Source organism: Xiphias gladius, chromosome 3, assembly GCF_016859285.1.
Source record: "Xiphias gladius isolate SHS-SW01 ecotype Sanya breed wild chromosome 3, ASM1685928v1, whole genome shotgun sequence".
NCBI lineage: Eukaryota > Metazoa > Chordata > Actinopteri > Istiophoriformes > Xiphiidae > Xiphias > Xiphias gladius.
The window spans coordinates 14,250,104-14,271,682 of NC_053402.1; the positions used below are offsets into that span (position 1 = coordinate 14,250,104).

The window sequence follows — 21,579 nt, forward strand, 5'->3', positions numbered from 1 at the left end:
ACCAAAAGACATAAAAAAGATGTTGAAATCAATAAAAGATGTGGAACAGATTTATCAGTCCAAAAAAACTACTGAAACTTATCAAGAAATGCTGCCTTTTTTCCTGAATATATTTAGGAAAAACTTCCCTGTTATGGACGTATGTGTGGTTTTTTTTGTTTCTCTAAAGGGTATTTTTTCACTGTTTACTCCTTCATCTCTCTCTCTACACTATTCATAATGTAGTGTAACACAGTCTTGCAAATTGTTGATGGACTAAATTAGGAATGCTTTGTTAGATCCAACAGATCTCCTTGCTAATGCAAATACAGCAGAATCATGTGACGATCATGTATTACAGTTTCATACAGAACCATAATAGTAATTTTAATACATTTAACTGTGCAGCCATCTTGATAGTTAAGCTAACGTATGTACTGTGGATAACTAGATATCAGCATTAGTCTAGCAACTTTTAAACACAATTATTACTTATAAGCCAAATTGCTCTATGATGGCCTAAAATCTGCAACACCAGCTCCACGAGACATCACATTTGAAGCTTATCAAGTTTGGAAATGGGCTGACCGCCTCTAATCTAAATGAAACTCAACAAGAGTGACACCTGCAAACCAAGGAGGTGGTCATGGGAGGATTAACACGCTATAACAAGACTGTTGTCTGTGCCTGTGCACTGGAACCTATCACGGTAGCATAGACAAAGCAGACGGGATGTATACAATAGGAGGCCATGGGCCAACCCAGGCTATTTTATAGGGTGCTGGGCTGCTATGTCCTCGGCTAATGTGTGGTGGTCAGTGTGTGGGTTGTATTTTGGGCTTGGCTGGGCTATAAAGGCACTGAAGGGTTGCAGGAACATCATGTCCTCACAGCAGGGGCAAACACTGGTTAGGAAGTCACTGTCATGCACACTCGCACATTTACCCTACATATTCATTCACATGAAAGGTAACGTGACACTGTCCATGATCACAAATGCCCTGAGTCACGCCTTGCCCATATACTACTGGACACGTACACAGGTGTCTCTAATACTCTTTGTCTCTTTTACTGCACTTGCTCCTCTTAACTTTCACTTTGTCAGCAGTCAAAGTAATTTTGAGAGCCATTTTGTTAAGAGAGATTAAAGTGATTCACTACCTCTCCCACTGTGGACATTTGATCCAACTGCTGTTCAGATCCAAAACGGAGGCCAGTCTCTTTCCCGTTTCCTGTTTATTGTGGGACAAACATTCACATGCACTGTACATGCATACATGTACAGAAGCAAACACCATTTTTTTGATCATTCAAGTGATACATCTTGCACACGAGTACCTGCGAGTACCTGCGCACATACACAAACAGGAAAACTTGTCTACACATGTGCACACATGCAAACGTACACAGACATTCACGTACACGCCCACACTGATGGTATATGCAGCTGAAAAGGCAGGGATGAATCATAGTTAGCTGGAAGACGGTCCTGCACAGACTCTGGGGTACATTTTGGAGGGAACACAAAGTTCTAAAGGGGCTCCAGACCCTAACACCAATACATGACTCATTACTTTATGAAGAACTGGATGGAGAAATGGATGCAGGAAAGGATGGAGAGATGGCCATGGGGGGGCGAAGAGGCAGCAGGGGACAGGTTGAAACACAGCAGATGGTATGAGAGAGGACAAAAGTTTCCACCTATCTGTGCAATTATGAGCGTGTGTAACTGTGTTTGTGCATTAGTGTGTGGGCTTGTTGATGTGTCCGTATGAGTAAGTGTATCTGCAGTGGCTTGCAAGCAAGCAGCCTGGCTGATATGAACTTCCTAAAAATGCTATGTTTATGTGCGTGTCCTGTGGTTTTCTTGGGCATAAAGGTGAAGTTGTCCGAGCTGACGCAAAGACGTGATGTGCTGGGGGAGGTGAGGTTGTTGGCCAGTTAGTTGTATGTGCGCTGGATGGTGGTGGGGATGGTCGAGGTTCAGTCAGGCCTGCAGCTCTCCTGTGGAGAGTGACCTCATCGCCTGGCCCCTGGCATTGTGGCAGCAGCACAAAGCCATGCGGGGGACAGAGAGAGAAGACTACACATTAATGTGGGGGAGGGACTGGATGTGAGTGTGGCTGTAGATGTGAATGAGCCTACATGACTGGGAGAGGGAGAAAGACAGGAAGAGAAAGAGAGAGAGAAAGTAGTGAATTCTGAAAAGGGGAAAAAGAGGACCACCAGGCTCTCAGGAAGAACAGGGATGAGAACACATGGAGGGTCAATGAGGGAATCAGTAAGACAGGAAACACAAACACGACTGCAAACAAATAGACTAAACAACACACAACAGAAACCTCATCATTTGTTTTATGCTGCAGACTGCTGTTATTGCATAGCCCACCATAAAATACAAATCACAGATTCAGTTAAACATCCTCACAAGTCTTCCACCTAAACACACAAAGAAACAGTTCCTCTCATTGACAGGAAAAGACACACAAAGAACCGTAAAGCCAACACACACATCACAGAGACTACTGCTCAGTTGTCATCCTAAAATCACGAGAAAAAGAGATTTGGGTGGGAGAAGACTCACAAACAGCCATCCATTATGCTATTCAGTGCCACCACATCCTGTTTCCCCTGCTCAATATGCTGCCAGGAAGGACAGTCTTCAGGGGGTCACCTAACACAAGTGTACACGTGTGTATGCCCACATGCATTCAATAACCTTGGACATAATCTGTAGTTGTTTGTATGTACATGTACATATCTGTTTTTAGTAATAGGACATGCGTGCCTGTCTGGCAGAAGCAATGACTCAATTGATACCTCATATCTATATTATCTGTGTGTGGCAAAAACACCCCCTAGGGGTTGCTAAATGGTAACAACAAACTCTGAGCGTCACTGTGTCCATGTGGATGTTAAAGTAGGTAGTGTGTGACTGCAATTTGTCACATTTTACTGCCTGTATTATCCATTTTAGAAAAAGCGTATCTGTTTCAAATATGAACTCATTCACCAGCGCACAGAGCTTGAATCTCACATTGATTGATATGGAGCCTGATTCAAATGAGTGAACTATCAGATATGATGATGAGAGCTGTGTTAATCTGATATGGCTACATAGCACACTATCTCAAACTGCATCCTCTCTGTTGTCTCGTTCCTTCGCACTGGCCTTAAATAAACTTCCGCTGGAACACGAGACAAAAAAGATCTCTCTAGGGCAGTTTTACTGTCTTTCCCTTTGCTACTGTTTGTTTGTTTAAGTTTTCTGTCGCTCACTGATTTATTTATTTATTGATATTATTTATTATCGTTTTTGCACCTCTTCAAGCACCACACACACAAAAAAAGTACCAGTACACTAAAGATGTTCCCTGTCCATCAGCAGGGGCTAGTGGGGAAGGTGCAGAGGTCAGAGTTTAGGGGTCAAAGGTCACCTAATCGGTCACTTCATCAACTCATTACTCTGCTTGTTAATTAGAGGATTAAAACAGGCAGGATGCGGTAAGCACCACCTCTTTACAATCCCATTCCCCCATCAAATCCTCAGCTGAAACATTTAGACTGCTAAATTTTTATTGTTATATATATATTGTGCTTCTTATGGAATCATATACAAGTGGTTTATGTTAGAGTATTTTCCATTTTTTGAGGTTCAGGATCCCTACATATAAAAGATGAAGTCCTGTATTCGTTTGATTTACAAACGAATACAGGGATAAACAGGGTTTCCCCATGCCTGCCAGACTATTTATTTGGTTATACAGAGAGCAGGTTTCTCATGTCTATACTGTCCCCAGGAGATTGTTTTGTGGTATGAGGGCACTGGACTAATGGAGGTGGACAGTAGAATACGACGTGATGAGCGTAGATATATGTGTCTATTAGTATGTGCTTTGTTTGTGTCAAGGGAAAAAATAAATGCACCTCAGACAGATTTCCCAGAGGCCTTTTCTTCTCTAATTAATCTTTCACTGAATGTGACCTCAAAGAATTGCTCCTCTGTCGGTTCCTTCCTGCCGTCTCTCCATTTATGCACTCATACATAAAAAAGTGGGAGATCATCAAGGTCATTTATCCAGGTGTGCACAAAAACTGACAAAAACAGGCCAACATTAAAACATACATGGTGTACTGCTATCAGAAGTCTTATTTTCATATCACTTCAATAGGAAATTAGATAAGAAACCCTATTACACTAGGAACTGCAAGAATGTGTGTTTAAACAGGCGATAGCACTACTGTTGACCATATTATAAGACTGGTTCTTAATGGGCATTTAACAGGGGGAAGTGGTGGGGAGATAGGCTTGCAAATCTCATTTGGGCGTACCTGGACAAAGACGCTGTAGGTGCTTGCAAATGTGCACATGCATACACAAAAAAAAAACCTATAAACTTGACAATTTGGCTAAGGCCAGATATCTAAATTGGTACAAAAGAGTATGACCTGATTCTTTCTGTTATCAATTCTTATATTTTCTTATCAAAGCCTTTAATTGGAAAACTATCATCTAAGTGCTGTAAGTTAGCTGAAACCAAAACAGAATAATCAGACATCCAGATGGTAAGATGAGATAATAGTTTCAGTTGATATGATAAAAACTACTGTGCGGTTACAGTATTGAGACAGGTGGTTGCAGGCTGATTTGGGTGTTGCCAACTCAGGCTCAGCACAATACGAAATCAAACACCTGCTCCCAGCTTATCTTGTGTGCTTGTCTGTCTGTGAGCATATCATAATGAAGTCATTATTGCAGCTAATGGGCGGCAAATAGGGAGGTCCACCCAGTGGCCCGCTGGGAGCCACACCACGGCAGAAGTTGAGACGTCAGTTAAGAGTCCAGCCAAGGTCAAAGAGATAAACACACAGAGATACTGTCCCCTGATCGTACAGGATTTGTTCATTCCATCATCGTTTTATGTCTTTTATCAGCAAAACAAAATATTCATAACTTTGCTGGTTATGTAAACTTATGAACTGCATGAGTGCTATATTTATGTGAGTCTTGACAGATAAACCTAAATAATATCAGTACAAGAAAAGCATGTGCTTTGATGTCTTTCTTCCTGTAACCTCCTCTTGCCAAGTGTTTGAAAAAACTGCCTTTTAATAAGAAAAACAGCATTTCAATGAAATCTGGAGGGCAAGACGGGTTTAGGTTTCATTTCCAGGCAGCTGAGGAAAGATGGACTCCACACACACACACATGGCTGGTGGAGCTCAGAAACTTTGAGGCCATAAAGTTTGACATATGGAATGGTGTGTTAATCAAAGACTCCATGCTCCCAGCTGGAACAGACGCACTGGGAACAAATTCTGACATGCATACTTGAGAATGTACTCTGTGTGTGTGTGTGTGTGTGTGTGTGTGTGTGTGTGTGTGTGTGTGTGTGTGTGTGTGTGTGTGTATACATACATGCATACTGTATAAATACGTATATATATATATATATATATATATATATATATATATATATATATATATATGGTTGTTTGGGGGAGTAACTTAAACACCAGAATTATTGGAATCAAATGTAATCTAATTACATATTTAGAAGGGGTTGACTGTCTTATTTACACACACAGACTTTATCCATTTTGGCTAATATGTGTCAGGCAGGCAGCAATGATGCATATGATGGATCCATCCTCTAGAGCTGTCTCAGTAAGGATTTAAATAAATTTACCAGGAAATTACTGGAAGCCCTCTCAATCCTGCAATGCCAGCTGTGTGCATATGGACACCAAGTAAGAAAATAAAGTCGCACACAATCAACACTTGCGGTCTAATTATTACCATATACCATCTTAGAAAAAGTCAAGGACTAGCATTGATGTATGGATACTTACTATACCCAAGTTATAAACATTGTACATTTCGAAATTTGTACATCTGACTCTACGGTGGTCCTATTGTTCAGACTGGAAGATATATATCATGATCAATATAGAAGAAGAATTTTGATTGATATCGATTAGAGTGTGAGATTGGATTGTGCTGCAAAGTAAAAGTGGACACAGACATGCCCCAACACGGCACAATATACGATTGCTGCACAAACAAAATCTTTTTAAGAGGAAAAAAGAGAATTAGAAAGTAGAAAGTAAAAGAAAAGCGGCCTTGTCAACAAGTGTCTGTCATTAAGCTCAGTAAAAATGCAATGCTTACAGAGCCAGTAAAATCTCCCTGGATTCCTAGAAAGGAAGATAAGTAACTTAAAAAGATGAGATAGATTATGAACGAGAGACAGGGTGAGCGAGGATAAGACAACAAGGAAAAAAAAAAAAAAAAAAAAGGAGGGTTACAAAGAAAAAAGTGATAAGAGGAAAAATAGAGCATTGGAGATAGAGAGGTAAACAAATAGGGCTTCATTCTTTTAGATTGCGCTCATTACTGAAGGGGATGATAGCATAATATAGTGCTAATGGGGAAACAAATCGTGTGGTGATCACCTTACATAACTGATGAGTGATTAATCACACAAGATGGTTCCTTGACACACACATAGCTATCATCTCTTTGTTTTTTTTTTCTGTCTGTCTCATACATATAGACTTCAAACAAAAAATAGCCATTTAGGTATGCAGGTTTTGCCTGTAACTCTCCGTCATCCCATGATGCATGCAATGACCAATTCCCCTGATGTCAAGGAGCAACAGTCAGCTGTCACTACTTCTTCACCCAATGGGACCACATGCGCAAATGGCCAGCTGTTTGCAGAACAGCGAAGAGCAAGAAAGAGAGTTGGAGTGAGATGCAGAGAGAGAGGATCAGGCAGTCAGACGTCACCTGCTAATGTGCGTCAGTCCTTTACAGTTCTGACACATCTGAAGAAGCTAACGTACCAATGTACTTCACTGATTTCATCGATGCCAATGACAGAAGGAATCAACAAGCAGAAATTATTACTATAAAGCTGAGTTCATATTTATTTTTCTGTTGTGTTGCCAGTGGTAACAGGCATACAGTATAAACTACTATTGTACATTACCAATATATACAACATCTGAGGAAGAGTAGAAATCACACATGTACCTTCTCAGGGAAAAAAGTTTGTGCCAAACCTTACCAATGAGAGCACGTAGAGTACTCTACAGAAACTAAGCCATGTGCAGAGGCCTGCTGGCTGCTGTGTGTAGTTTTTCATTAATGCTGGAGGACCACATTTGCCATACATCAATATACTTCTGTCTGTAAGGGCTCCAGGCGGGACAACCACAACATAACCGCAGTGCAACCAAGCCACCAGCAAGCAAAGCAGCCAGCCGTCCAGCATCATCAGCTGGAAGTGAAGAGTGAGGAAGAACAGAAGAAAGGGAGGGAGACTGAGAGAGCAACAGAGAGAGGAATAGAGTTGGAGGAAGACGGCAAAGCCATCTAGCTGCCATGTTCCTGTACAACCTAGCAAATCAGGCAAGGTTTTCTATAGCTAAGAGCCTTCAGCGCTGCTAGCTGCACATTCACCAACAAATCCAACAACAACAAATTCCTGTGTGCACAGCATTAATGGTTGATGCTAGCTGTGTGTAGCGAGACAGCAAACGTGACAGCCAGTCGTATAAATTTTACATCATGCATGGTTTCATGGGCTTACGACACTGCCATTACAGAGCTTGGCATACCAAAAGGCCTTGAGGACATTAAAACCTGATGGTTCAAGGTTTACTGCCACATATTTTTGTGGTGTAACTCTAATCTGCCACATCAGCCACCCAAGTAAATGGTTTTTTTAGACTGTCTGGATCTATCACATGTTGCACTCTGCTCAGGGCTGCTTCAGAGGCACTGACGTGCAATCAGAGGTCTGCGTGCCTGTGCCAAGGGAGCATGGTAAATTGTCAGCTGACGAAAGACTGGAAAGAGTGTGTTTTGGGTTTGGTCCGTGGAGGCTTTAGCCAACAGGAAAGCTCCGGTGTTTTCCTCTCCATGGGGCATAATGGATTCTCCCCGCCAATGAAACATTATTCCGGCTGGCAGGCGGGACGGCCAGCCACCTGAGAGCCTTTCCCACAGCACCCCCTTCCCTGTCAGAGCCAGATTCAGCCATCATTGGAGATCTGGGACAGATGGAAGGATGGAGAGAGTATGGTTGAAGAGAGGAGGAATGTGAAAGAACAATGAATGGGAGCAGATGGCTAGAAAAAGGGAGGGATAGAGGGGAATTGGCATCCTTCTCTCTCCAAGACAACTATGGCGAATCGTTGATTTCTGAGCATGTATCGGTGTACCACCGCCCTTATCTGAGTACACATAGGTTACCATAACAACCAACAACACAACAAAATACAACACACACAGACACATCCACTTGTCCCCTTACCCACCCTTCACCGAATCCCCCTCTTCCTCTGCCACATCTGTCCATGTCAACCCCTCCTTCTCTCTCTGTCTGTGTCTCCGCAGACTCGAGATCCTCCCAAAGCAGGCAATACTGGCCCACAGTGGCCACAAGGGCAATACACTCAACTGGAACAATGGCCTGTTCATGATTTTATCAGCTTACAAACATGCATTCATAGTCCACACACACATTTGGATTGCTGATATCACAGTGCATTTTTTGCAAACCTATTAAAAAAGTCATTGGGGTCACAAACGTTTTGTACCTTCTCTCATTGTCATCCAGGTGAGCAAACAGCACATTCTTGGAGATGGCCTTGGCCAAGGCAGTCATGGTCTTGTAGTCCTTTGGGATCACCTGTGTAGACAAAGCAGTAATACCCATTACAGTAAAGTGCACTGCAACAACACTGTGCAGGTGGACACATGAAACAAACCAGCACAAACACATAATAACCCTGACTTCAAAAGCACACTAAATTGAGTAATTAAAGAGCAGTGTATTGGCAAACTCTGAAAGGAATATCCCACATACGTGTCTGTGTATTTTTGGGAAAGCCCATCTGTTCAGGGATTACACTCAAAATGTCACACAGCCCTTAAAAATTCACAGGAGGCCTGAACTCATTCATAAAACATGCATTTTCATGTCCAAGACTCTCTGTGTGTGTGTGTGTGTGTGTGTGTGTGTGTGTGTGTGTGTGTGTGTGTGTGTGTGTGTGTGTGTGTGTGTGTGTGTGTGTGTGTGTGTGTGTTCATTACGGAATGGCAAAGTCTTAGCCACAACAAAGCTACAGAGGTCCGTATTTATTAAGAAGCATCATAGAAGTGAAGCTCCTGTTAGGGTTGGAAAGGCAAAAAGTAACAGAAGAGGGGGAAAAAGTAAGAAGACTAAACTAAATTGTACTTACTGCAGAAAAACTGAGAGATAGAAAGGAGTGTGTACATGTGTTTTGTCTTTGGTGGTGGTGGAGAGGAAGGACTAGGCTGTAATTACGTTAAACCAACAGATGTCTCCACATGACGACAACCATGCAGCACTGTGCACAACACACAGAAAAATTCACACATAACCACGTCACGTGTAAAAAGTGCACTCCTTAGACCTGGCTGCTCAGTGGACAGAATGAGAAAGAGGCTGGTCTGGCCTGGAAACTGAGTTGGAAGAAAGCACAGACACCCAGAGGTGCTCAGTTGTAGAAGTAATTTTCAGATTCAGATTTTAGGTCATCCTCCACAAGATCCAGCACCAGCACTGTCACCCAGGGGATCATTAAATGTCAGGGCACTCAGCATGTTACTAGCTTTCAACCAGCTTTTGAATCATTCAATATTATGTCCTTTCAAACTTGTCATGCTAATGAAAAGATATTTTAGCCTCTAGCCAACTGGGAAAGAAGGTGGGGTAAAGCCACATGGGAAAAGGTGGATTTCTAATGACTTAACAACTACGCCTACAAGCAGTTATGAGAGGAAACCAATCAAATTCAGCGGGCAAATTATTTGTGTTCTCAGTAGCAAAGTAAGAAAAGTAAAAGTGAAGTCAGGTTAGTGACAAGGTTATTTGCCTCCATCTACATTATCCATATTATTTTTCTTCAACAGCATTAAAAACAGTATGATGTTAGCTGTGATACATGCATGGAAATCTGGAAGTTCCACATTTAATTTGACAAAAGCCCTTTAAAGTTGGAGGAAATATCCAACTCCATGTCCATTTTGTTCCCACCTCATAAAGAGGGTGTCTGCACTAGCTCCCATCAATCTGATGCCAGCCCTGCAATTCATTCTGTCAATGTGATCTCAAGGCCTGACCGACAGGCCTCATAGTTTGTTAAGACTCATAGCAATTTAAAGCAAAGCTTTTTTGATCAGATGAGCGGGCTTAGCTAATTGATTTTCCCAGTGGAGTATTTATGGAATTGATGATGTAGGAAGATGTCAGCACATACTGATCTGAGTATATGTGTACGTGTGTTTGTGTGCGCGTGTATGTGTTACCTCAGTGGTCAGAAGAAATCCTCTCTCATACTGAAGTAATCATGTGCTTTCATGTTCTAATTCAATTTTAATTCACTTTTTTCTGATGGTCTGTTGTGTTGGATAAGCTCATTAATTAATTTCTTTGTCACATGCTGCTGATGTGGCTGTGTGAGTCGTTCTATGCGTGAGCTGTTGCATGTGTGTGGCTATGTCCGTGCGTGTGTCAGTCTGTGAGAGAGCGAAGGGACAGTGAAGAAAAGGAGACTGGAGATGGGAGCGGGCTTGTTGCCACGACACATGATTTTAGCGCCTGATAGACCTAAACACCATAAACACAAGTGCATGTGGTTGTGTGCACACACCTGACACACAGACACACACACACTGCATGCTTCAGTGGCCGTGTGATTACAGCGCGGTGACGGGGGTTCATGTCGTTATGTAATTACCAAGCAATTAATGGCGTGTCAAGTTTATCACAATTGAATGAGCACGGTAATGATATAGTGACTAGGACGTGCGTGTTTGTATGACTGTGTGTGTGTTTGTGTGTATATAGGGGAGTTTTAGGCAAAAGAGCACCCTTTTCTATACCTCATATAAGTTATGGAATGGACACAAAAGGTTGCATCATGAATGATAACTCTAATGGCCTTGCAGTTCAAAATGAGATAATACAAAGTCACTTTACAAAAGAAATGATTTTAGCTTCTCTTCTACCTTTCAACTATACTGTATTTCATGTTGTCTCACAAACCAGAAATGCAAAGTAAATCCAAGCAGAAATAAAACCAAAAAGTCTTAATTTACTCTCAGATTTTGCATCAAGCAGTGTGTATATATGCACAGCTGATTTATTGAACAGCATGCATAGGAGAAAGCCAGTTTCCGAAATCAGGGTAAGGGATTAGAGAGACACAGTTTTTCCAACCAGATTTCCCCCGTAGTAAGACAATTTCGTGTCCTTGTATACATATAACTAGGCGTCAAATCAGCTTTTAACACATATGTGCATGACAAAGTCTTAAGGCAGTATATTATTAGGTGTAGCAATGCAGCCTCATATTCAAAATATTTTTTTTCTGTTAGACTAAAACCAAAACTAACACAACGTAGCTTCCAGAAGCCTAAGCAAGTCAGATTCCACACATAATTTCCTGTATGACCTGATTTTTGAGTTAGAGCTGCAAAAATTAGACGATTTATCAATCAGATGAATGTAAGAAAATTAATCAACTATTCATTACTAACTACCAACTATTTGGATGATGGATTCATTCTTTACATAATTTTTCAAGAAAAAATGCAAAAAATTTGATGGCTCCGTTTGATGGCTTAAATATGAAGCTTAAATATGAAACTCTTCGGTTATGAACATTTGGTTGGACAAAACAAGACATTTTTGGACACTACCTTGAGCTTTAATAAATTGCAACAGGTCTTTTTCACCATTTTATAGACTAAATAATTAATCGAAAATATTCGATTATGAAAATAATTGTTAATTGCAGCCCTTAACCTGGTTTTTGGTGTGCATGTAGAAGTACTGATAGTATTCTTAAATGTGGGTTATTCAGCTCCGTTGTAGCATAGTAAAACAGGCTTAAATAAAACCAGTTGCTCTGTTCAGCACATTTTTCTCATGACAACATGTCAACTATCTGCAAAAACCTGAGTGGTCTTTCACAGTCAATCTAATATCACAGAGTCGAATCTCAGCATCTGTGCTGAACATCAGTTCAATTGCTGACTCACCAACTGCGTATTTCGCTGCAAATAAATTCACTGGAGTGTCCAAGTCTGTTCATTAACTGCTGTCATATATTTACACAGCTTATCTCCCTTCCAATTTTCATGTTGTTCTAATGAATGTATTGATGTGCTTAGGTGGTTTTCAACAGAACAACAGCTCTGTGTCTAACAAATAAACAACAAGCAACCCGAACGTCTGCGTGATGTTTTTGTTCAAAAGTAGATTATATTTAAAAATGTTACATATTTATCTATTTTTGTTGTATATTTTTACCATAATCATTTAAACGTGCAAATAAATAAATAATAAACAGCTTTGTGTTACAGCAACATGTGAATTAATATGTGTTATAGTAGGTAATATTCATTCACTGTAGGTTTCTGTGTGCAAACATGTTGATGAGTTTGTATTTTCAAGCATGTGCATGTACTGGATATGTGCTCCCGTGTGTATCTGTACACATATGTGTGCTTGTGCATCCATCTACCAAGGCTGACCTTGCGTACGTAGCTGACGGCATCCTCTTCAGTGTAGACCTCGGCGCTGACCCCTCCCCTGCGGCGCCGGGCCTTGACAACTGGGTTGGGTGGTGGGGGAGAAACCTCATCATCATGTGAATCTGACTGGCTGTTAGATTTCTGACGTGCCATGATTTGCTTGCATTCTTCCTGTAAAAACAAGAGGAGGGACGAGCATGGAGAGAGGGACACAGAGAGGGAGAGAAAAATGTATTCAGTGGTTAAAAAATAAAACAGGTAGATCACCTATAAAAACAGCGTCCTTCTTAGACAAATTTTTTGAAAGTGTAAGAAAAAAAAAGACGTACGAAAAGAAATGCAACCACTATTGTAGCTTTGGGCAAGACAAACAAGATCATCTGAGAGCATCTGTTATTCTTCTACCTCACAAATGATCACATGAAGAGTGGCTGACAAACCACTCCAAACACCCTGTCTAACATAAAGCATCATGTGGAATCTTAACCAGGTCAAATAATATAACAGAATAAACCTCCAGGAAAATACAGTGGACATGTCCTAGTCCTGAGTGCATGTTGTCTGGGCATCTGCCTGCCATGGTATGACGTGAAAGCTATCAAATATTAATATCTGCAGGCCTAACCACGCAGAGAGAAGAAGGTTTAACCGGGTATTCTCCTCCTCTCAGACAATGAACAACAGGGAATGAAGACATCAAAGGGGAGACAGGATCCCTCTGGCTAGCTGTTGTTTCAACTCCTGAACACTCTGCAGGTTATGAATTATTGATTGCAAATTGATTAACACATTAGCATAAGTACACAATAAAACCACTGTAGGCCTTTTAATATGTGATGCAAGGGAAATGGGATAACATTTTGTGCAAAGGTAGCCAGTATCCAGTGCACGCTGTATGTGTAGACCTAACAATAGCTGGTGTGTATCTGTGTCCACCTGCTGGCACAGTGTGTTTATTCCTTTATTTGAGTCCATTAGTGTGTCTAATTAATAGCACAGTGGGGACTGAGCTGACAAGCGTATTATTCACTGCCATATATTTTTGCAGTGGCAGTATCTATAACATGTTTTTTTAGCAATATTTCTGTATATTTAAGGCCTTTCTTCTATTTGCTGGTTCACTGCATTGCTACTGTGCGGTCAAAATAAACAAAGGTGTCTCAAAAGGACAAGACTCCAGACAGGCAATCGTTGCTAGAGGTGGCACGAAATAACCACAGTCAGAAATAAACAGAAAGAGAACACAGAGCACATAAAACAGATTTTTCTTGGTGCAATCACTAGGCACAATTTTGAAAGACATTCAAATCCCCTGTATTCCCCTCGGTTTGCACTGGAAATGCTATTACTTTTCTGATGATTGATGAATCTGGTCGAGCAAGAATATATTCATCAGTTTTCAAGAGACTAACAACTCTTTCCCTATCGAGTAGATATGCACACATTATTTAATCAAAACCATAGAATTTGATAATTATTAATCAATTAAGGCATTTTTAAGCAGCATGATAAAATATTCTCTGGTTCGATCTTCCCAATTCCAAAAGTTTCTTGCTTTTCTTTCTTCTATGATAATAAACTGAATATCTTTTTGGACAAAAAGAGCAAATTTAAGACATCAACTTGAGCTTTAACGTTTGTATGTGAAAACAATCAGCAGATTAATTGATAATGAAAATGATCATTTGTCGAAGCCCTGGTTCAGTCTTCTTGGTGTTTTTTATGATCATTTTAATGTACAAATAAAAGTTGTTGAGTTTCATTAATTAATTATTTAATTTACACGTTTAGTTTGGTTGTGCTAAGACAATAATTATTTAAAACATTTTGTATTCTATGAGCTTTTAACATTTAAATGATTATCGATCATTAACAAGGACAGCAAACAATTAAGGAAATCACTTGTTGTGGTACGATAAAAATCACCACCATTTTTCATGAAATGTACTAAGGTAACTTGTTTCTCTACAAAACTAAAGAAAGCAGAATGAAAAAGGGAGACCTAAAGCAGCTGAGAGCTGAGAAATTACTGAATGCCTTGAGCAGAGAGCAGAAATCACTGCTGCTTCAGGTAGGAACAGGGAAACACAGAGAGAAAGAAAGAGAGACAACCTGTGACAGAGAGATCAAAAAGAGCACAGAAACACAGAGAACCAGGGAGAGAAGTGGAGAGAGTAGGTGACAGCGAGGAGACTGTCGTATTACCTGGAAACTGAGACAAACAGAACTGTCAAACCCAAACCTCACAACTCAGCACTTCTTTTCACATTCTTTCTCAAGTAACTGTTTCAGTCATCCTGACAGCGTAATGTAATGGGAATGGAAACAGTAATACAGCAATGCTATAATGATACAAAACGTCAGCCAGTTACAGTTGTCTAGAAGGCAGCTGTCAGCTTGCACTTTAACTCATTCCTTTCATCTCATGATTTTTTTGTCGGTCTCTCTATTTCACTCCCTACTCTATCCTCTATCTGGCTTTGTCTATCCCCTGCTCATTACATCCTGAGGTTACTGTGATGCTGTGCTTGCCGTCTGTGTAATACAATGTGATAATGCAGATCACACAGACACACCAGTCGGAGAAATAAGCAAACATACTCCAGGGCACGCACGCACACACATACACACACTTCTTGCTTACGCAGAGTCACTGCCTGAGGGAACACAGCCAGGGGGAGGAGAAGAGGGGAGGCAGAGCCGGAGGGCAGCATCATCAACGCGCGCACACACACACACACACTCTCTCTCTCAAAAACACATGCACCGGCAGACTGCAGGGGGAGAGGAGAGCTCACGGCTCCAGCTTAATCAAGGTGGCAAGGTCTGGCATCAGGTAACACGCTACATCCTCTAAAGACAGTGACGTTAAAGCAAAAACAAGCACATCTTTCTTTCAAGCACTGCAAGTATATGTATAGATACATCTTTCTCTCCTCACTCCAGACAAACTACAAGTCAGTTTCACAAACTAGCAAACACTGTTAACACGCTGTTGTCTAGAAGAGTCACTAATAATCACTCAAAGTAGGTAGTACCAAGCATCTTTATCTTGCAACAAAACGTGCACACTCCTACCTCTATGAGATCATACAGGGTAGCCCCAGGAGGCTGACTACAGGCTAAGTTTGTTAGCAGAGATACTTACCATGGCATGGAGGGCCCCTGGTCAGGCCTGCTGTGTGTCCCTCAGCCTGTCAGAGGCACCAGGCATCAAGTCAAAGTGTGAGTGTGTCAAAGTGTGCATGAGAATCAACACACATGGATCCCGACCTCATACACATCTGACACACATGCCACACCGCAGCAGCATCTTGCCATACTAGTACACAGTGTGTGTGTGTGTGTGTGTGTGTGTGTGTGTGTGTGTGTGTGTAAACACTCAGGTTTGAGTGTGTGCGCGCAAGTAAGCAGAAAATCCCAGTCAGTGTATGAGAGAGAGTCAGAGGGTGCGAGTGGCAAAATGTCTTCAATCCCCACGACACAGCAGCTGAAGAACAAGACTACTGATGAAAACACTGATCACAGCAAAAAGCCTGTCTCTCCATCTCTCCTGCGCAACTCCCTGCCTGGGCTTTCTAGCCTCTCTCTCCCTCTCCCTCTCTCTCTCCCTCTCTCCCTCTGTCTCCCTCTCTCCCTCTCTCTCTCACACAATCAGGTGGCGCAATGAGCGGGCTCCTCTCGCTTCCCCCCGTCACTATGACAACTGGGTACTGTGAGCATCCTGAATAGTTCGTGGAGAGTCTGAGCAGGAAGCTCGCACACCTACATTCGCACACGCACCAGTTCTGACGTCTGTTGACAGATTGTCTCTCTCTCTCCCTCTCTCTTACTAACACATCTACAGTGATTCAGATCACAGAAGGCCAAACGTCACACCCTTCAATACAGACTTCTGTTCTGCCCAAATGGTATGTCTGTGTGTTTTAAACCAGCGAATGGTTCTAAACATTCCCATAGGCATACATCATCATCCCATACATCCCCTGTTTGTGCCAGAGACTGTTCTGTACCATGCTGTGTCTTTCTCAGCTCCAGCCCCACCCACATGCTTTCCTCTTAGGTCAGACGGTCGGCCATCAAGTGAGGACTTTATGTCTGGCTCTAACAAGTCCTCATACTGTTGTGGCATATAAAGCATATACAGAGGACCCTTCATTACTCCAAGATGAGCTGAAAACAGCTGCAAATGTTTCTTTACCCAGCAGCAGAGACAAACCTTTTTTTTTTTTTTTTTGGTTTTCTGTAACAACACACAGGCTTAGCAGTTTGAAGCAGTCCAATTTATTAATTCCAGGACTATCAACAGTAGCTAAGCAAAACCCGTCTTCAGTCTGTTTTTTGCAGCTCTTACTTTTTTGGTATACTATCTCAATCTGAGGTACTGCAATTTTTATTTCAAATAACATTAAATATTTTTCCAAACGCAAAGCACTCCTCTTGTAATATCCTGCCAGCTATTCTTTCTATTTACTAATACATTTTCTACTCTAGAATCAGTGCTATTGCCCTATGTTAGAGTCTCTCTCTCTCCCTCCTGTCCTCTGCTCTCCCTGCGTCATCATTGGCGGCTGGGTGCCAGAGAGAAAGGAACAGTAGAGGAGGGATAGGAGAGGAAACAGATGACAGGACACAGAAGCTTTTGTAAAAAGTGGCCTTTCCATTAGAGACACAGTGACCATGGGTCAGAGATTGCCCCAAAGAATGAAGACACGGACAAAAGATGACACACATCCAATCCAATGCACACTCGCTCCATGTAAAGTCACCGTTATTAAACCATTATCATTTCCAATTTCAACTCATTAATGGATGATGAGTCATATCACAATGGGCCTCTTCTGTTTTGTTCATTCCCTGAACCAATTTGCACCGAGCAGATATGAACAAAAGTTATGACTAACTCTCATCCTAAAAGCTGTGACTAACCAGTGTTAATCAGCCCAACCACCCATCATGCTCATTGCAAAACATTCAGCCCATCAGAGAGGAACAGTGGACTCACAGCTTAAATACATCGAAATATCCATTCTTCTATCAAGTTAATTTAAGATATTAGTTCCACATCCACAAACCTTTACCTTAGGTAGCCCAGGTCCGGTGACGTAGACAATTTCCCTCTCTACTGCCGGGATTGAAAGCATGCGAGTGAACCAAAAACAACAAGGTGCCGCACAAACTCACATACACACACATACACACACAGGTAATGAAGCATGTAGAGCAGATCCACCAGCAGAGCTAACAGTCTACTCATCACTCTGTTCCACACCATTACAGCACCACAATGGACAGAACGTTCGCTGCTGTATTAGGTATGTATGTGTGTGGAGTGCTGTCCTCCTGGCTATGAAATAATGTTCACTCTCTTTATGGCTGCAACACACAGACAAATTTACATTGCTATCCAACTGGCGCCTCTCCACTGGGTATGTTAGTTCTCTAATCTTAAACTTAACTTAACCCTTAACCAACAGTTGTTCTAACCTAAACCTTTCAACTAAATCTTAACTCTAAAATACACTTGGGTTAAATAATTTGTAAGAATCAGCTTTTGAGCATCAGGTCTTAAATTAACAGTAGATATAAATTACACTAGTTTCTGGGATAACAGACAAAGACAGCTGAAAGCCAAAGACTCATCATTCATTTTTTTTCAGAACTGCATGCACAACTTAACCCTATTCCTTACACTACAAGTAAGTAGAGGTTTCTCATTCTTGCAAGACGTTAGTGGAAGTTCTTTCAGTGTTTGAAAATTTTCCGTTACCCTACCAAGTAAATTTCACATCTATCAAGACTGCACCACGCGGCCTAATTTTTTAGAGCTGAATATTTGTTTCCTTTGTCTTCTGATTTATTAAACCGAATACTTTCGATTTTGGACTGTTGGCTGGGCAAACAAGAAATTTGTCTGTAAAGCTATTTTTACTATAGGCCATACAGATTAAGTTATTGTTTGAGAAAATAATCCGCTGAGTAATTTTAATGAAAATAATTGTAAGTTGCAGCCCTTATGCCATTTATGGGAAATAAATAAGGATGCTGTCTAATCAGGGAAGTGACTGCTTAATCAAGGCTGTGTTTGGATGTAACCATGGTTAACTGCCCAGGCAAACATATTTTGTTTAAATCCCATATAGTTTCTATACATATCTTTCTTCTGTCACACGAACCACAGCTTAGTGGAGGAAGGTGGAGGGATATAACACATGAGAGAGGACAAAGAAGGACCACCGTGTAGACAGGGGCTGGGGGTCCAATTTACCTGTAGGGGCCCAGGGTGAGCCAGGGAGGGGGCGGTTTAGGCCCAGGTCACTGCATGCACCCCGGGCTCATCTGACAGAATACCCTGCTCCCAGCATGGTGGTGATGAGTGAACACACAGAGGCTGGAGACACTAATTATGCTTGTGACGCAAAACTTTGAGAGGACATACTGTTTGTAAAGCTGAATTTTCTAGACTTAATATACTGCATACACACCACTGGCACACACACATGTAGATTGATTTAAATAGTCTCTGAGCAGAACATGAGGAAGACAGGAACACAATAAAGTAAACAAAAGGGAAAGTAGAAGATTGGGAGAGATAATCAAAGCTACACTTAATTCTCCTGTAAATGCTCTGAGCAGACTCAACAAAAAACCAAAACCTCCCGACAAATTGTCAATCAGAGGCCTTTGAAGAGACTGGCGGTTTTGTTATGATATGTCCTGGAGACAGCTGAATGGCTGGCAGCACAGAAAGGCTTCTCATCTTACAGTGGAGGGGGAGACAGCAGCTGATTGACTGATAGAGAGAAAGACAGAGAGTGAGGAACTCTCCTATCATGCAACATGATGGGATCTTTAATAAATAGAGTTGATGCAGGAGGGTTTACATTTGTTTTACTCGACATGTTTTGTCATGTTGCGCTGAGCTATGCACAATACGCAATCGCTACAACATTGGCCTAGATAGAGATGTAGAGACACATATATTGAAACAAACATCACACTTTTGTGTCCTCAGTCTGCTCATGTTTCCAAGAAGCCCATCTTTCCTGTTATTTGTATGCTAGATTTGTAAACAAAAAACAGGAGGAGAAAATAAGGTTGCTGGAGTTCAGAAATGATAATAATAATTCCATTAAAGGATTTTTTTTTAAACATAGTTACAAACTGCTTTGATAGTTATCACACGTGATAAATGTGCTATAGTATATGAATAGCAAATTAAGATCAAATATCCAGTCAAGGCCGGATGTATTTCAAAAGTTAAATATTTTTTGTTTTTCAGGCTCAGAGCTTCAGCAAACTCAATCTGAAATAAAATAATGGATACTACATTAAAGTGCCAAGTCTCAGCTTTAATCTTTGTAGCTTTACATCAATATAGAAAGAGCTGTGTGGGTGATATAGCCTTTAAACACATAGTGCCCAAATATTAGAGGTGCAAAAGTAATTGGACATTTAGTTATTAATTGTTTCATGGACAGCTGTGTCATTTCAGTGTTAGTTCATGCACAAAAAAAGGTCACATGTGGCTCAGAGTTTACTGAGAGTTGAGACTGGCCATTTAGATTGAGGTGGAGTTGTCTGTCAATAAAGGAGTGAGGAAGTAACCATGGTGATGGCAGCACATGCAGATGCGGCAGCCAGTAGCTCCCTCAAATTTCGCTACATTTTTGTTTTATTTTACTATTTTTTCACCTTTTTTCTCTAGCAGGTATTTCTAACGAGAGCCGGGATAAGAGTTAAGCTAAGTCAGCTTGGACTTAAGGCTATTCCTCTACACAGCCTTCTTCTGGCTAATGTCCAGTCGCAGGAATGTAAAATGGATGAAATGAGAGTCAGGATCATTCAGCAATGGGAAATCAGAGACTGTTGTGCTCACATCTTTACAGAGACCTGGCTCCGTTACAACATCCCAGATCAAGCTATAGCACTTGATGGGAGCACCGTGTACCGCACAGAACACAAGGGGGAGGGGAGTAAAAGAGTATAGCTTTTTCTAATTAACTAAAGGTTAACCTCTTATACATACAAACCTTTTTAACTTAAGAGTTCATAAATGTAGGTTGTAGCTAATTATTTTAAGCTTTACAGGATTAAATCTCATTAAAATGTTTTCTAAAGGCAAATGGAGGCCAGTGAATGGATGTTCAAATGGGGAAGGGTTTTTTTTTTTTTCAGTTCCAGTAGAGACATGAAGAGATCAAGCAAGTCTGAGTGGGATAGTCAACCAACGATATATGTGAGATGACTGGAGAGAAGAGAGGAAAAGAAACAAGAGAAAGCTGGTGTATGGAAACTAGAAAAACAGGGTACTAGTGAGAAACGCAGATGAAAGGAAGCAAAAGTGGATGAGACAAAATTGATACCCTGCAAGGATATGAATGCTGAGGAAAAAGAGAGTAACGAAAAGATGTGGGACAAAAGGAATAAGGGAGAAATCGTAAAAAACCAGGAGTGAAACATGAGACAAACTTATGACAGCCCTGTGAGCATAAAGAACACAGAGAGCATTCTGCTAATCATAATAACACATAGCTACACACAATCATAGCCACAAACAGATATACACATACGCAGAAGCAGAAAACATTGAGCAACTAATGTGAGTGGTCATATTTAAGGGTCAGTTCACCCAAATAATAAACAGACAATCTTTCCCCCCAATGCCCTAATGGTATCAAGCCATGCAGATAGATTTAGTTTTTTTATTCTTTGCTACTGAAAAATCTGCCCCAACAATCCAACAGAAGCAAACGGAATTCTGTTTGTGATGCTCAAAACAGTGAAGAATTACATTTGCAAAACTCAAGAGCAATGTTCGGGTTCCTATAGATAACCCACCACAGACGTTACTATCAAAAGTTTTCACAATTTTCAACCTTCAGCAGAAAATAGCTGCTTTGAATACTTTCCACAACTGCTCAATGGCAAATGAAGAACAGTCCCTGAGGGCTCAGTAAAAAGAAAACAGTGAGGACTGAACCATAAGATGTTAAAACTGTTTACTGGAATTTACGAGGGAC

General features: G+C 41.1%; 1 protein-coding gene across 1 annotated transcript in view; it reads right to left on the minus strand.

Moving 5' to 3' along the window:
* prkar1b (protein kinase, cAMP-dependent, regulatory, type I, beta) overlaps nucleotides 1-21,579 on the minus strand; it is a 66,222-nt gene that overhangs the window by 36,786 nt on the left and 7,857 nt on the right. The window contains exons 3-4 of the mRNA XM_040124209.1: nucleotides 12,557-12,727; nucleotides 8,590-8,681 (exon numbers count right to left, since the gene is read on the minus strand). Coding sequence (XP_039980143.1) covers nucleotides 8,590-8,681; nucleotides 12,557-12,727 — 263 coding nt within the window. The remainder of the gene's footprint in view (nucleotides 1-8,589; nucleotides 8,682-12,556; nucleotides 12,728-21,579) is intronic.